This window comes from Embiotoca jacksoni, unplaced genomic scaffold (genome assembly GCF_022577435.1).
Source record: "Embiotoca jacksoni isolate LCO1_2020_lvr unplaced genomic scaffold, fEmbJac1.0.p SCAF_9, whole genome shotgun sequence".
Lineage (NCBI taxonomy): Eukaryota > Metazoa > Chordata > Actinopteri > Embiotocidae > Embiotoca > Embiotoca jacksoni.
The window spans coordinates 9047760-9066183 of NW_027185447.1; the positions used below are offsets into that span (position 1 = coordinate 9047760).

The following is an 18424-nucleotide window of genomic DNA, read 5'->3' on the forward strand; positions in this document are numbered from 1 at the left end:
AGAGAAGGAGAGGGACAGATGGTGTCACACTACAAATAGCATGCAAGCTTGAGGAAAATATCGGCTTTCAAACCCCTGTCATCAACTTTTCACTGTGTGGCTGAGTGGTGGCAGCGGGGAACGGGGACAAGTTACACTCACAATGACTCAATAACTTAACACAGGACGGCACTGCTCAGATTACTTTCTGTCCGTGCTGCAGATCAAATTAACAAAACTGTCAGAGAGTGATAAACTTTTTAAACAGCGATGGGAGCATGTACACATGCTCTACTATTTAAATTTAAAAAAAATTCCCCTCGGGGATTAATAAAGTAAATACCTACCTACCTACCTACCTAATTTACCGATATATTGGAATTACAGCCACTTTATACTTCCAACAGTAATAGCACATAAATGCAGCTCAGTTCAGCTCAGAACAGTAGATGCAAAAATAACTGGGAATTATCTTGTAAACTTAATCCCAAAAAATATACTTCAACTCCCTGTATTTGATGATTATAACCAGCATATAAACATTTAATACATGTTTCTAACACACTATAATGTAGTTGTAAGCTGATATGAGAGTTTATTTATGTATTTGTCCAGAGCTCCAACTCCTGTGGGCAGCGGTAAGTGGAGGAAGATGATAATTGGCAATACAGTAAAACACTGTTATAATTAGTGGTCTGCCAAATGGTTATAATGATCAGAAGAAAAAAAATCAGAGACAATGGAAACATTTAAACTTGTTGACATAATGACATCATGCTGTTATGCAGTGTAACAGCTGAAAGCGACTTCAGTAGTGTGGAAGTGGTTTGGTTACAAAACATTAAACGCAGAACAAACCACAGTCGCATGTTTGTTTTTACATGAATATGTTACATTCATGCTAACATATGAAACCATGATGCTCATTTTGTTGCTACGGTATGCTCTTGAAATGAATACTAAAATATTCTTCCGGATTTTGTAATATAGTTGACAATATCGTTATCACAAAAATACCCTGAAATATGCCATATCGCTAACCCGTAGTTAGAATAACAAGATTTGTATTCATTGACGTTATAATTTTTGAAAAATACTTTAATAAACTCTTGAAAATGTTTTTATTGCAACAGACTACTACGTTTGCATAATGCTTAAAAAGGCTAAATGGGGTGAACTAAAATAGTAAAGCAGCAAGTATTACGACCAGCACCTATTAAAAAAATGCTATATTCCTCATGAGCATCACAATCTGATACAATCACTGTTGCATATTGTTTTTAACATTCAGACAGAGGTTTTTAGCTGTACAGCATTTTAAATAATTATCCACTTTGTAAGAAGAGAATTTCATAGTGGGACAAACCAGTTTATTATCACTAGATTCAATTAATTTGTGGCTCAAATCTTTAAAAGATAAAGCTAAATGTCCAAAACTACAATACGACATGTGTGAATCATATAATGTATATATATACATATATATATATTTTTTTTGTGTATATAGTCTGTGTCCATCCATCCATCATCTATACCCGCTTTATCCTGAACAGGGTCACGGGGGTGCGCTGGAGCCTATCCCAGCTGCAGTGCACCTTGGACAGGTCACCTGTCCATCACAGGGCCAACACAGAGACAGACAGAAACAAAGACCATTCACGCTCTCATTCACACCTAAGGGCAATTTGTAGAATCACCAATTAACTTGAGGTGCATGTTTTTGGATGGCGAGAGGAAGCCGGAGTACCCGGAGAGAACCCACGCAGGCACAGGGAGAACATGCAAACTTCGCACAGAAAGGCCCAGGCCCAGATTCGAACCCAGAACCTTTTCGCTGTGAGGCGACAATGCTAACCACTATGCCCCTGTGTGTGTATTTATTCTAAAATAGTAATTGTGTGTCTATCTTATTTCTTATATGTATTTGTAATTTTTTTCATATTGCGTGCACTTTTTGGTTTTCTTTGCTGCCGTGACGACCGAATTTCCCCACTGTGGGATCAATAAAGTCAAATCTAATCCAATAAAATCGGACTGTTATGTAAAGGAAGAGTTGTCCCTTCTTTGCTGACTGTGTGGTGATAAAATAAACATTTCCGAGATGATTTTAAAGAGAGGCCACATCTCGTTTCCAGTGATGTGCGTTGTACGATGACTTACTTGGTGACTGGGTCCCACTCGGATTTCCCCTTGTGTGCTGTTTAGTCGCCTGAGAAGAGAAAACAAGAGCAGATTGAAGCTAATTGTTTACTCGTCAACATTTCAAAGCTTTGTGAATCCTGTTGAATCAGTTGAACAATTGCACAAACTACAAAGTCACAGGTGGGTACCACGACTGACTGAAGCTTAAAAGCAGGAAGGAAAACATGAGAAGTAAACAATTGAGGTCCAAGATAAGAACAAACACAGACCAAGGAGACAATGTCCCTACTTCCTATTGTGGAACTCTTTGCGGGCAAGTCACATGTGAGACAAGTATGTGGTGTTTTATTCTCAAAAGCAAACAAAGATTTCAGGAGACTATTGCTGGTTGACTGCTCCTGCACAGCGAGCTGAGCAGAGCACATTTGCAGGCCTGATATTGTGGATGCAGCAATAAAACAGAATCCCCTAAAAGGGGGAGGAGGTGTGGGGGGGGGGGGGGGGGGTGGAGGGTGTGGAGCTGGCTCTGGAGATGCAGGGTGAGAGCCTCTGAAACGGCTGGCGGTACAAACGGTGGTAGCCATAGCAACTGCAATTTAATAATAGTGTTCCGAATCTCCAGCTGCAGTGGATTAAAGAAAATGACAAGATGTTCCTTTTGAAAAGCCTTTCCCTCTGTTGCCTAGGCAACAGCGCCAATTTTCATACAGGCGAGTGCGATGCGGCCCAGAATCTGTCAGCGTGATTTGCACCCAGAGAAGCTAGCACTCCATCACCAAGACCTGGGGGAAACTTGAGAGGCCACAACCCTGTGGTCTCTTTACAGTCTCTCCCCCCCCCCGCCCAAACCACACAAGCCCTATGACGGCCACATACTCAACCCAACTCCCCTTTCCCCTTCTTCCCAGACATCTTCCTCCTCCTCCTCCTCCTCCACATCCTCTCAGACAGGAGAGAGTGATTAGAGGTGTAATCCATACTGTTCTGACCTACAGCTGACAGAAGCACTGGCACAAATCTAGATTTAAGCAGTAAATCTAGATTTAAGCAGCAGTCCAAAAACTGAATTTCAGCTTCAATAAATGAATCCTGCCAAAACAGTCGGCTGCTCCAGAACATGTCGAAATACCTCATTTCATTTTATTACAAATATTCTCGATGGATAAGACAAACTAAAGGTAAAGCACTCAGATATTGTCAGACTGCAAAAACCCAAAAGTGATGAATAGTGCAGATAAAGATAATAAATGGTTGTTTCCTGCATCACCGGCGCTCCAGATTAAATTTTAAAGGTTTTCATGAGTTTCACAACAGTGAGCTGCTTCTTTAAGCTGCATTTCACACGCCAGTATTAGCCTGAAACTTTAAAAAAAAATAGTTATTACAGGTGAATAATGCAGAACTAGCTAATAATTGTTTCATTGGATTAATGAGATAAATGAAGCACTAAACAAAAGGAATGAATAATGCAGCTTTTTTTCCAAACAAACAAAATGTCTCATAACGTGTACTTACATACGGATATCTGCATCTGTGTACCTACAATGCTGAATGGTTATAACAGATGTCTACATGTGGTTTGCTAACAAAGAAAAATGTTGAACACATAAAGTGTGTTCCTGCACAGAAAAAGTTCTGCGAACGTGTTTCTGACAATATGCAGTCGGCCAGGTCCACAGTACGTTTGGCAGGAGGCTGTGAAGATGACAAATGAGGACCTGGGCACCAGAACGAGAGCGGCGTGTCTGCAGACAGCCGTGTTTTAATGCTGCACAGGTCCTGAGAGACGAGGCAGAATACAGATCGCAGCAGGGAGATCTGAGAAGTTTCCGCGAAGATATGCGAGAACAGCCCACTGAACGAGCGAGCACACACATGCGTGGAAGAAAATCAGGCGTTTGTTAATAAAAAAAAATATCCCTGTTCATTGTTCAAATCTGGAAAAATAATGACTTGGAAGCTTGCAGTTGAATTTTCTCACTATGAATATAGATAATACCTGGGGTTGGGGTTTGTACCCTCACGGTTGAAATGCACTTATTGTAAGTCGCTTTGGATAAAAGCGTCAGCTAAATGAAATGTAATGTAATAAGAAAGGCATAAAAGAAGCATTAGCTTAGCTGTTGTGCTCAAAGTATTACTTACAATATTGTATTCCGTAATAAAGTTTATTTTTCCCCACTAATATGTAGCTCAAAGCCTGTTGCCTGGTAAAATAAACAACAATAAACGTGGCCATTTGTTGCTCACAACAAGTTCAATTCTGTGGCAGCATGTCAAGTCATTACAGGCTTACTTATCAAACCCAAACAACAACGGGACGGTCTGGTCAACTTTCTGTGTGTGTGTGTGTGTGTGTGTGTGTGTGTCTGTGTGCAATCAAGGATAACCCCGCCCCCTCCATCAATTTCAGCCAATCGCAGCGCGAGACTGTGGCACACTGACATAATTGCAGCGCAGCAAAAACAGACCCAACTTCACGGCTCTGGTGTCATGACAAGCAGCTCGTACGAATCACAGCTGGTGAGCAGAGCCGCTTGAGCTTTGATTGCACCCCCAGCGATGCTTCATACGCCATGTCATCCCGGTTGTAAACAGGAGCTGCAAAATGGAGCCAGGGAAGCCTCTCCGCGTCTTCGTATCTCCATATAATCATGCTGGGAGCGCATTTATGCACCCTATAGCCGCAGATACATCCTAAACACTGCGTATATATCGGGACTTGGATGGAAATACATTAACAAAGGCGTGATACAACGCTATTTTCCATTGTGGCAGCGCAGACGCGTAACGGTATGCGAGCTGCAGTGACATGTTCAACAGCATTCAGTTCACAATGTGCAGCCCTCGGTTTCATCCCCCCCCCCCACTCCCACCCCCCCCCCGACACAAACACAGCCGGTTCACACAATGACAGCGACGCGGACAGCTTGCAAACATCACGCACAGTTTTGTCAAGACAGCTGGAAGGCGACTCGTGAAAATAAGACGAGCCAAACACTCGCGCAGGAGCTAATAACGGCACGAGAAAGCACGAGAATATGATCGCAGACCTACCTCCGGGGACTGAACAAATCGTCCATTTCTGACATCGAGCCCTAAGGTTGGCTGGTGACACTGTGTATATATAGTGCTCGTTGGGATTAACTCCCCTCTCACACCTATTTCTAAGTGTTCAAAATGGAGAACCACGCATTCGCTCCGGAGAGGTATGCACTGAGCTTGTGCTGTGACCTCAGCCCGCACGTACAGCGTCGCGAGCTCGGCTCGCTCCTCCACAGACACTACTGAGCATGTGCTGCGACCTCACACACATGCGCGCGCGCGCACACACACACACACACACACACACACGTACAGAGAGAGGCAGACAGACACGCATGCAGGATAACGGCATTCATCTCTCCTCGTATGTCTGCACCATAATAAACAAGAGTGAAATTGCAATGCTGCAGACACCCCGCTCAGAATACCAAACGAGCTCAGCGGAGGGAGGGAGGGAGGGAGGGGGCGGAGGACAGGGGCCCGAAGGAGGGGGCTCCCAACCGGCAGACCTCAGTGCCAATAACAGGGACAGCTGTCACCGCAACACGTGAGACATTCGAAACACAACCAGTTGGATAATAACAAAGAGGGGGGGGAGAGGAGGGGAGGGGGGGGGGGGTGTCACCCATTAAATTAATTCGACAGCTAATCAGGCCCAACATGTATCAGAAATCCTCTCGACAAATTATACAGTCTCCCCACATGGGAATACGGATGTGAACGTGGTCGAGGAACTATATTAAAACATAAATTATGCAAAGGTAAATATTAAGATTCTAATTTAGTTGAAACAAACGCCTTGATATTTACTATTCAACTGTAGCACAGTAAACAAACTAAGACATTGTCTGGACAATGCAACCCTGTCTGTCAAACCACAAAGTTTCCTCAGGACTTCGTAGTTCTTGTTGTTCATATCACTTATTACTTATTATCATTTTTCAATTGGAGCAGAGCGGGAACAACAAATAGAATGCAATATATGAAAAGTCAAAAATCAAAACTTTTCCAAAGCACTTTTAAAACACACCAACACCAGCCTCCCGACTGTTAACTAACTAACTTAACTAAGCTGTTAGTATCAGTGAATGAGGCTCAATTTAATTGTAATCGGGAATCTTTTATTAAAATATACAGAAAACCGAAACTTATCAAACTAAATCTCTTACTTTTTAAATTGCACTGCTGCTGCACCGGTAACCCAGAATTATATCGATTTTTAAATTTTGTTTTTTATTTTTTATATAGATTCTTAATCCTCCTCATCATTATACTGTTATTATCAAGAATGTTATTTTACAAAAATGACCAAAAATCAATGATACAACTAGACATGAGGAAACAAATGTAACACATCGTTAGTAGTATGAGTGGCTTGACGCTTTTCACAGCAGACATTTGAACTGGTAGCGCGGCTTTGTTCCCAGTACCTCATCATGACAGCAGCGCCAGCATGCACAATACCAGGATCCTGAAACCGAGGCGGCTAAGCCTTCACCCACTGTAACACGTCAAACCATCTTCAGTGAAATCTTCATCAGACACGTGACCTCGCATACAAACGATCCTTTGCAGAATTTCCATTCCAATCTTAATTTTAAATGTAAAAGATCAGTAATTAAAACCTGACATGTAATTTGATAAATATCAACAAATGCCCAAACAATCATAAAGCCACGGGGGTTTCCTCGCGGCTCATTCTCCATAATTACACCACAGTCGGACCATTCTTTGTGCACTGATAACATTGTCAGCAGTAATGAGCAGACAGCATCATTAGACATAACACGGTGAAACCAAAGCCAAAAAGAAGCAGAAGGTTCATGTGGAGTAAAACTGAAAAATGACTTCTATGTTCCATCTACTGCCCTGAAAACATGCTGCATACATTTGAACAGCACTTTGCTACTGCTGTGTGATACAGGAATTAAGCAAATATGACAATAATTTTGATTAAATTATCCATCTGCCAGTTAGTGCACGACTCTATCTGACTAGGGATGCATTATTTGGTAATTATTGTGATGCTAATCACAACCTCAACAGCTTGTCTCATATCATTTTTGCTGGATTATACCAGCTATGTAATTAATGTCTATAATTTACCCATAAACTTTCAAATTACATCTGACATTTGACAGAAAATTATTTATCACCTGTATTGATAGCCACTTCAGTGTTTTGGTCACTTCTCAACAAACACTGCTGAACATTAACACGTTTTAGCTTCTCAACCGTTGTTCGTCTTGTATGACATACAGTAAACATTTGGGCTTTTTGGACTGTTGCTCAGAAAAACAACAAATTATTGTTGTCACTTTTGGCTCAAGAAACTGTGATGGGCACTTTTTTTTTTTTTTTTTTTTTTAACATTGCAACATGATATAGACAAAAACCCTGTTTAATCAAACATTAATATAATGGTTTGCCTTGTTTGAATTAAAATAAATGTCAGTGTTGCGCAGAGGTGACAGCATTTCAGTTTTTTTGTGTGTGTGTGGGTGGGTGGGTGGGTGGGGGGGGGGGGGGTAAGATGGGTACTATATCAGTGAAAGTAACTTGACAATAAGCTCCTCACCTGGTCTCTGGGTTATATCCGAGGATATAGAAAAAGGAGTCGATGCGGGCTTTGAACTCCCTGGCAGCAAAAATGTCGGAGAAATGGGAAATATTGCATTTCCCCCTGCAGGAGAAAAGACAGACTTTATTAGACAGAAACACCGACATGACAAAGTGATACCCTCGCGGGGGCAGAAGTACCCCTAATTAGAAACTCGTGTGATGTTCATCTATTGTAGGTGACAAATGCAGCAGCAGGAATCTCCAGCCTGACAGTGCCTGCTGACTTTTGCAGTGCGACATCAGGCTCTGGCTACTGAAGCCGTAAACGGCAGCTAAACGTGTCAGCGTTGCCTCGACTGGTTGCAGCTGAGGTGTGGAGGACAGGCGGCACAGAGATCTGGACGGGAATTCAACCTGAGTGTCTCCCTCCCGACACCATGAGCTGCGGGGGCTGAGGCTCTGACCACATCTTGATACAATTTCCTGTTTCCAGCACCCTGGTGTCTGGCTCTATCAAAATAACAGACATCACAGGCATATGGAGTCGGGCTGCCTAGCAGAGAAACAGTATCTTCCTCCCCCTGAAAAAGATTAAAGGGTGCTAAAGGGAGCCGTCTTTGGAGAGCTGCGGCATTACCGCATCCCACTAGAATTCCCTCCCGTTTATCTAAAGCCTGGAGAATAAGTTAAATCAAAAGGAGCGCTGTGTAGGAGAAGTTGCAGCTAATTTTCCCTGAAATCAGTGGTTTCTGGAAGACATGGCTTTGCCGCTCACAGATGGTTTTGGTTAAAGACAAGGGAGAGAGGGAGAGAGGAGGGAGAGAGGAGGGAGGCGTGGTCAGCCAGGACTGGATGAAGAGACAGAGGCAGTGACAAAGAATTAACACCGAATATCTGATTTCAGGCCAAGGAGATGATTCAGCTTACATGACAAAAAGAATAGAGAGAGTGCCATCGGCTGCACTCTGGCGGCTCATGCTTTGACAGGTATGTGTACATAGGAGCTGATGCAGAGCCATTTTAATCAGCATTTTAATGTAAGACTGCATGAGGCATGTGTCTTATTTATGGCTTGTCATCTTTACACAGCTGGTCTATTTAAGCAGCACCTGCTCAAAGCAGTAAAGCATGGTATGTGCTTTTTTTCTTCTTTTTTTTCTTTTACTGTTGATTGTTATACAAATGCAATACTCCTGTTTGTAGTGCTACAAAGCAATTTACTGTTAGAAAAACCAAAATATTGCTGTGTTCTTGGTTCATGGGGAGCTGTCAATAAAGTAATAATGTATTATGATTATCATTTTGCTGCTCAGAAGAACACAGATATATTAGGTTTAATATAGAATACTGTACTATCTCCTGAGTGGTTCAGAGCTGACAGGTACTTTATGACAGTGGTGTGCCAAAAACACAAATGGGTTCTGATATTCTGGTTGACTACATATGGCTTATTATGTGTATAAATTCTGCTTTTACTTGATTGGTGAATTTTATATTTTATTTTCCTGAAATCTAAGTATATCTGTATCTTACACTATTCAAATGTATGCAAATTATCCCAATGAATTATATTAATAGGTATTGGACCAGACCGCAAATTTGCAAACCAAAGATTCTAGCAGGAGGCTTAAATAAAAATCCCGTAAATTCCTATAATCTCTATATGATCATTAGAATAAGCGTTAGAAAAACAGAAATGATTTTTTTTTTTTTTTTTTTTTCATTTTAAAAATAAGCCACAACTGTGAGCTCAACAAGCAAAGGTGAACAAACACCACAAATAAAAGCTGGGTTGTGTATTGCAGGCAACTGTGCTGTAAAGGCAAGCGCTACAATCGCAGCAGCGAGTGAGTGTAAAAGAAACCTGTAAGAAACTTATACTGTTCATACATAGTGCAGCTTCTATTTTCTACCACTAAGTTATGAAGCTCTAAAGTGTGTGTGTGTGTGTGTGTGTGTGTGTGTGTGTGTTTTTTACCTGAGAGCAGCAGCATGATAAGTGTCCACGTAGTCGGAGATGAAGAGTTCTCGACTCCTGACCACTGGGTCTGTGATGACCAGCTCCCGGCCGGAGTCTGGAGGACGACAAACATGTGTGCTTAGTACGTATCTACATCACACGCACTAGATAAAAAAAAACAGACCAAACAACAGAGGGAACATTGATAAAGTAGCTCTGGTTTTTTTAACTCAACTCATAAAATCATGAACACAGCACTGCGTACACCAAAGCAACAAGTGCCTCTGTGGAGGTCAATATTATGGCACATGATTCAATAAAGCCAATAGAGTGCAGTCCCCTGAGGAGAAGACGTAATGTTTAGTTCTCACGGGAAATGACCCTTACGGGTGTTAAGATGCATCAGCAGCACCAAGAAGGATCAGGGACCTGTCTTTGACAAATGACCTGAGCAGCGGCGTGCTGCGGCCACTGCGCTCCGGCCTTGTGACATAAATTCTAATAATCCTGAGTCCCTGCTGCAAGGACAGACCGGCGATAGCAGAGCGTTGTGTTACACCGAAGCTGTTCCTGGCAGGAGCAGCATACGCATACGTACAGCGTTCGGTTCATAATCTCAATGACACACCTGAACTGCAGCCTTGCCTCTGACAGACGTGAGGCTGGGATTATTGTAGAAAAAGAACAGAACAACACCCCGTGACTGCATTTACATTTGTTCTGTGATTACAAGGCGGGTTTTGAACACTATATTTTTGGAAGTGATTGTGTCTATGAGGCAAACTGAGAAAAGCTCAGCTATTATGGGCACACCGCCTAACAAGATCTGCCAACAGCTAACAGGATGTGTCAACAGGTGAGGGAGTGTGTCGTGACACTGAGTACACACACTGCAGATTTTATTTTCTCAAAACTGAGCTGGGATAGAAGCATTTTTAAGAATGTGCAAGCTTTAACGACTAACTGCACAAATAATAGTAAACTTCAAGCAGGTGTACATTTACTGAACACTGAGCTCTTGCTACCACATACCAAAGACAATGTAAAAGACTTTCAAGTCAACAGTTTAAGACAATATTTTATGCAAGAGTCAAAGGAGGATTAAGAAAATATGAATCTGTCCATCTGTAGCTCTATCTAATATTATATCTATAGACAGATAGATGGATATAAATATAGATACACATATCAAGATAAATAATTCACTTTATTGGCTTTATTAATTGAGAATGTGTAAGAATTTTTTTCCCATTTCATATAAATGAAATAAATAGCAGAACAGTGCAATGTTATGAGGCGCAGCGCAGGCTATTTTGTCAAATCTAAATTCATCAAGTGATTATTCCACCTCTTGCAGGTCAATGTTAAATCCCATCTTCCTCCGTGACATTTACTTTTCGTCACCTGGATTTGATGTTCAGTTGCTAAAGATCATTTCCTGTTCACGTTCCTGTTCCTGTAGATGTGTATGTGTTAGTGGGTGATGAGCCCACTGGCACTGACGGTGCTGGGAGTGTGTATGCTCCAGGGCCACATGACACTGCAGGTTATTAACACTTGACAGTGCTGCTGTCTGGCCTGGAGGAGTGTTACCCGGGGAACAGCACAGAGCTGTGGGATTGGCTCTGCTGCCTGGGACACTGTCTTCTGCTTTCTGTTTGAAATGCAATTCACAGCTCGCTCTCATATCACCCGACAGTCTGGAGAGCAGAGGCGTGTGTGTGTGTGTGTACACTGTATATATGCACATGTGCCGGCGGGTTTCGAGGCTCATGAAGCGGTCTCACCGTTCTCATTGTTGCGATCCTGCACCAGGTGCTGGTAGACGGAGTCGGGCACCTCTGACTGGCGGTAGTACCATTTCACATTCATCAGCAGATGGTCCCGTTTACTCTGCAACACAGAGAGACACAGAGTGAGTCAACAGGAGACCAAAAAAAAAAGAAAAAAGAATCCACACTAAAATAAACAGACATCATTTTGTTTGATTACGACGTCACAAACTGGCCTCTTGGCAAAGAATGATGCTGTGCAGATGCACTGTTTATGAGTCACACAGGCTGATGCCAAAAAGCATGCAGCGAGACCAAGTCAATTAAAAAGGGATTGTGGGGCATTTAGAGCCTTAATAAAGTCAACAGCGGGAAGGCCGTTGCTGGAGGAAGTTTGGAGTGAGAGGAACCATGAGGGTGGGAATAGATGAGCGTTCAATCTCCTTCTGCAAATCAAACCTCCAAGCCTGGGCTTCTCTTCACTTAATAATACTCAAATGAGATATTATATAAATATATATATAGGCTTTTGCAGCTTTTTCATATATATTCAATTTCCTAGATAGGGTCTGCTTTTCTATGGTTTAGACTTTATGCTCTTTAAGTGCTGCCACCCACTGGGCTTTTAGTACAGTGCAAGTCAATAAACGCTTGTAATTCTTCACATGACCAGCAAGCGACAGCACTGAGGTGAGAAGAAAACCTTTCCAGAGCAAGTCAATGAAAAAACAGAGGGAAGGATAAGTGGGGGGTGGGAAGAAAATGGTAGAAACTGAGGCCAGTGCTGAGGTGAGGGATGAAAAGGGTAAAATACTGTTTTCATTTCATGTAATAAAATATTTATTGTTCCTTCGCATGAGCCCAACTGACCGTCACAGTGGTTTGAAAGAACATTAGAGAGGTTGGGTGCTGGACTGCGACACAATCCTATTGGCCCCAGCCGTGTTATTAGGGACTCTGCTGCACTGCACTGAACTGAACTGAACTAACCGACTGAGACACCTGCACCTCCACTGACACCACCCCTGGACTACAGGAAAAATGAGCATATGGAAAAAATGGGAAAAAAGACTATGGTAATCTAAGACAGACAGTTTAACATCCGCCCTCTACAGGGTTGTGTGTGTGTGTGTGTGTGTGTGTGTGTGTGTGTGTGTGTGTGTGTGTGTGTGTGTGTGTGTGTATGTGTCTGTCTGCGCGTGTGTGTGTGTGTGTGTGTGTGTGTGTGTGTGTGTGTGTGTGTGTGTGTGTGTGTGTGCAGGAACATGAGGTCAGAGTAAAGATATTTAAAGCCTTTAGAGTACATTGTTCAGTTATGTCACTGGGGAGGAGACTGAGCACACGCAGCCAAGCAAATCATCACCACCCTCCAACCTCAAGCCCACCTCTGGTTTTCCAATTCCCTCCATTCCTTCCTCCTCTTCCTCCCTCACTCCTCCTCTATCTCTTCCAGTCTAACCTTTCACTCCACCACTTCTTCCATTTTTCCTTCCCTGGTTCCTCCCTCTCTCCAACCTTGAGCAGAGAGGGGGTGGGGGGGGGAACGAGTGAGTAAGTGAGCCTGGACGTGTTAAACAGCAGCTGGCATGCTGTCAGTCAGCTGAATTTACTGCACATTACTGTATGCAGGCAACATCACACAACCACACACACACACACACACACACACACTTTTGCTTGTGTTTCAGCAGAGAGCCATACTGATGGACTGAGACCCCCCCCCTCCCGCCTCCCCCCAAGCAGGCATACTGTGTGTGAAGAAATGTGTGCAATGACGACATTTTCCTCCCCCCCTCCCTCCGGCAGTCAGCCCACCCATCCCAACCTCTTGTCTATCCAGTGTACAGACAATGTTACCTCCTAGACTAACAGGCTGCCTGCCACAGCAGAACGAGTAGTTACCCGCTGCTTATACATAATTAATACTTTAAGGAGACGGTAAATGCTGCCAGAGCGCTACCTGAACATTTCATTTTCTGCCTGTAAAACCACAAAATCAAAGGGATTTCAGAGAGCTGGAACATAGAGCCTGATGCAAACAGAAATGCTCAGGCAGGCGGAAAGACACACGCGTGCACACGCACACGCAGACACAGACACACACACACACACACACACACACACACACACACACACACACACACACACAGAGGGTTAACACCTTATTCATTAGCCTGCATTATTTTTAACCAACCAAAGCACAGACCAAATGTTATTTCCACTATCATCCCCATCACTACAGAGTAGCTGCCGCTCTCCAGAGCAGATTGCTGTTATGAAGCTCACAGAGGCGTTAAGCCCTCTCAGGCAAAAGAGGGAGGGAGATGGAGAGGAAGACTGAGAGTGCAACATATGGAGCACATAGTGGGAGTGGAGCATAGCTTTCAATTATCTCAATTCTATAAACATGCGGGGTGGAAAAATGAGTAGATAACACGAGGAGAAAATGAAGGGAGATGATAGACAGCTCAGACTCGCCACATGAACTACTAGTTGTATTGTCTGGGTTTTTTTGCTAAGCCTGCCATAGAAAATGACAGAGAACATATAAGAACCACAATGCTGAATTGATTAGAGACATTCCACGCTGCCTGTAGAGAGCTGAGCGCAGCCGAGCCCCACGGCCCCTGCACAATGTCAGCCATCTTTGTCTGTCCTGCCAGAGGCTAAACATGGCCCTGCCCTCCCTCCTCCTGGGCCCTAAACCCTGGGAATACTGCTCACTGCTGAGAGGCCAAAAGACTTACTAACCCACTACTGAGAGAAAGAAATGAAGCACGAGGAAAAAAAAAAAAGAGAAAGTGCAGAGAAGCCAAGCGAAGGAGATAAGGAGGGGGGGAATCAGGAGAGAGAAAGGAGTTGGATTAAGGTAGGAGCAGTAAGTCCATCTTATTTCCTCCGACTTAAAATCACAACTATCCTCCTGCATTACTAAAACCCCCAGGGTACAAGGCAACCCCTTTATTCATCGAGGTGATATAAATCTGAGAGTCATGCTTTGGGGTTGAACACAATAGCACCTCCCCGCCCTCCAGTGGCTCAGCCAGCCTGTGGCATTCTTCAGCACACTCATCAGACAGGGCTTGGATTATAGCAGGGCTACTTCTCAAAAGGTTTTGTATTGGGGAAACATCACAAAACTTAAAGTATATTTCTAGTAGAAGAAATAAGAAAATGTGTCGCTCTTAATAAAAAAACAAAACAAATCAATGCATTCATCACTGTTCTAAAAGCAGCGAAGACAAGCCAGGCATTGTGTGAGTCAGTTAATTCTCTCTCTGACGAGCTAAAGGTGGCTGGCCCCTTGGGTCCATAATGGTTCTGCAGTTTCCTTTGTGTTGCTGCATGTGTGTGCAGTCAACTCTGGAGCTAGGGCCCCTGTGTACAACCACAATACTACAAAGACTGGGGGGGGGGGGGGGAACGAGGGAAATACAGAGGGCAGACTTTACCTCTTTACAAGGAAGGGCTTTCATTTTGAAAAGAATAACGAAACGAACGAGGAAATGTGTAAAGGTGTACACTTAAAAAGATTGCGAGTGCCGGATTAATACTGTGTTTTCAAGTACGAGAGTGTGAAATCAATACAATGCAAAACCAGTCCTAACACTAAAACCAATCCCTGTAAGTGCACAACAACAGTGGCGGTGAGTTTCTCTCCTGCTCAGTGGCCTTTACAGTATGGCCATTGCCTCGCAGCCAGGGAAACGTTGTTACGACCTGTAACCCTCTAAACCTAATGCCCTATTCCTCCTCCTCCTCCCTTCACTGTAACACTAGAGCTTGGCTTTAAACAATACCAGATCCTCCCCGCTCCCACACGACAGGCCCCCAGTGCACCTCGTTAACAGGAAACCTCTGTTTATTTTCTCCGCTTTTTAAACACTCTCCTCTTCCTCTGCCAACCCTCTTAGTGAGCCTTTCTCCCCTCGCTTGGTGACAACAGCAGCCAGGATCTATGACTTCCTCCAGGAGGTGGCGAGCAGAAAGTAAGGAAGGAAAGACGGATCCCAAACACACAGACAAAGGAGATGGCGGAGAGTGAGGGAGGGAGGGAGGAAGGGAGGGAAAAGGGGGAGGTCAAACAGACAAGAGCAGCAGCAGCAGCTCGGTGTTAGCAAGGAATGTCAAGCAGTTCAGCTCGGCTAGCAGGCTGCTGAGCTAACAGCTTAGTTAGCTAATGCCCCGGGGGCATGGGAGGCTTGGGTATGGTAGATCAGGGCTGGTAGTGGTGTGACATTGACACAGAGGCTCAAAATGGTAGGGAGGGTGGATTGTGGGAGTGTTCACCTCGCCTGTCGCTGGGGGAGAGTAAGCACAGCCAAAGAACAAAAGGCTGATTGTGGCATTTGGAGGCAGAGATGGGATCTGGGAGGACTAATCTGCTGCTTCGACATGATAAGATTAGAGCGGGGAGGCAGGAAGAGCTGGCTGGGAAGATCACACATACACTCGCATAAACACACACACACAAAGATGATGGATCTGATTGGAAGGGTTTTCCACTCGACTTTCTCTCTTCCTGATTTTCCCTCTTCTTCCCTCTTCATTTTCTCCTGCTCTCTCTGAGACAGAGAGATCTGCCAGCACACCAGCACTCAATAAGCACTTCCATCTGGACGACAGAACACACACACACTCAGAAACGGGATGTGTGAACGTACACTGGCGAGGTACAAGAGATCTGCTGTGCTCACGCAATCTTCCGACATCTCAGTGACTGACAAAGGAGGTTGTTAAAAAAGAAATGCCAGCATGCTGCGTGAGCCAACACACACACAGACACACAGACACACACACACACACACACACACACACACACACACACACACACAAATAACAGGCTTTCAGGATAAGCACCACTATTCTTCTCCTAAGCCTGCAGTAGAGCAGGGCAGGCTGGGACTTTATGTCAGAGGTAAGAGAAAGCACCTCTAAATCAGACTGTCAGAGCCAGCAGCAAGCAGCAGGATACCACTCCTCTCCTTGTGGGCTTCAGTGTGTGAGCGCTTGGCTACTTGGAGGAAGGCTTGCCCCTCAAGGCTCCTTCTCTGAGGCACATGTAATAACACTAAACAAATGCTGATTACAATGTTTGTGAAGAGGAACTGTGCGCAGCCTGCTTCCCCGCCCGGCAACAAGAACAAATGGAGGGAGTGTGGGAGGCGGGAGGGAGGAGGTGAGGTGAGTCCCAGCTGTGGTGGCGGTGCTGGCAGGACCTTTGCGCCGTGCCTACACAGGGGTGTCTCTCTCTCTGCCTCTCTCTGGCTTGACCTGTTTGGATATTAAATCGGCGCCCTCTGCTTTGAACACACCGGGCCCATCTGTCAGCCAGGCTCCATGTTGGATTGGATGAGCATTAGCTGATTCAAAGTGGGCAGATTTGCTCTTGTTTCGCTTTGTGTGTGCTGTGTGTGTGTGCTGTGTGTGTGCTGTGTGTGTGTGTGTGTGTGCTGTGTGTGTGTGTGTGTGTGCGCGCGCCTTTGAACACGAGTGCCCACGCCTGCCTTAAATTTAAACCCCCCCCCCTCTTTCATGGAATGAAGCAGACGCGCATTAATCACTTCATGACGGACTCACTAGACTTGTCATTGTACAAACTGATGACATGCAGCAACCCATCCGAGGATGTTAACAGGTCCACCTGTCATCCATGCAAAAGACGGAGGGGTGGTGGCAGCAGAGATGGAGAGGAGAAGGGAAAAAAAAGAGGGGTTGAGTCACACGGAGCACACAGATGATACTAATTAAGACTTGAGGGCTGAGGGCCATTACTGATGGATCATACTGCCAACCACAGGCACCCTTTACACACTGGAGAGTCACAAGCACCACACATGACTGCCACATCTGAGGTCTCACTTGTCCAACACTTCGCCTCACTGACAACAAACGGGGCTGCCGCACCAGTCTGTGTTTCATCTCTCAAATCTGTCCCAGAGGAAGAAGGGGAAATTAATGGCAGAAATAATAAGAAAAAAATGCCTCATGTTGACCACATTGCACTCCTTAGACAGAGGAGCAGTGAGAGTGGAGAACACTGGCGTTGGCTGCTCGCTCCATAAAATAGCGAAGCTCCGTCCAGCTTAAATATTTGTCTTTGCCTCCAACACACTTCTGCTGCACGGCAGTTTTAGCCAAGAAATTTAAGACGAGTTAAGTGGTGGTACAGAGAGCAGCGCTGTTAAAAGTCAAAAGGAGAGAGGATATAAAGAATACATTAACTAATGATGATCATTAACTGCAGACAACCGGACATCTTGTGTTCAGTGATTTAGGCTAAATGCAAATACATACACAGAGGTTTTTTTGTTTTAGTGGGGAACACAGTCAGAAATCTTTGCAGCAATAGCAGGGTACCGACTAGAATGTAGATCCAAGTAAGACTTCAAACGCATGCTGCACGCGGACAGATGGAGGCGGTTAGGAGAGCTCATATCTCTGTGTTCAGATCATAATACTGACTTTATTTTCCAAGCTCTCCCTCTCAGCCAGACATACAGTTAAAGCCTGCCAGAAAACATTGTCATTTCTGCCTTCAGCTTTTCATTTAGCCGCTTCAAAGCCATCTCGCTTTGATACCTGGCTTCCTGTGTGTGTTAGTGTATTTGCCAGCGTGTGCGCGCGCGCGTGCATGTGTGTGTGTGTGTGTGTGTGTGTGTGTGCGCGCGCGCAGATGTGTGAGTATAGCCTGGGATGTTCTCAAGAGAGCGGAGACTTGTCTGGTCTCAAGGTAATACCCATGAGTCAGGATTCAGAGTGAGACACAAATACAAAAAAAAGAAGAAAAAAAAAGAAGGCGGAGGAATGCTGACGTTTTTTGGAAGACACAGATTTCCTTTGTGTTGTGCAGAGCGTTTAAACCGCCCGGTGTTTCATTTGCCTGTAATCCATTGTGCTAGCTTTGCCTTGTTAGCATACCCTGGCGAGGTAATGAGACATCTTACTAATACTGACTGGACTA

The 18424-nt window shown here is 44.3% G+C and overlaps 1 protein-coding gene across 5 annotated transcripts in view; it reads right to left on the minus strand.

Annotated features, from left to right (window-relative positions):
• The window catches only part of rerea (arginine-glutamic acid dipeptide (RE) repeats a), a 124967-nt gene that overhangs the window by 29243 nt on the left and 77300 nt on the right, over positions 1-18424 (minus strand). For 4 of the 5 annotated variants that reach the window (XM_069141630.1, XM_069141631.1, XM_069141632.1 and 1 more), the window contains 4 exons: positions 11476-11581; positions 9707-9803; positions 7745-7849; positions 2140-2188 (listed from right to left, as the gene is read on the minus strand). In XM_069141630.1, coding sequence (XP_068997731.1) covers positions 2140-2188; positions 7745-7849; positions 9707-9803; positions 11476-11581 — 357 coding nt within the window. Of the gene's footprint in view, positions 1-2139; positions 2189-5178; positions 5458-7744; positions 7850-9706; positions 9804-11475; positions 11582-18424 lie in introns of those variants that run through there. The other variant, XM_069141633.1, reaches the window with a different exon arrangement.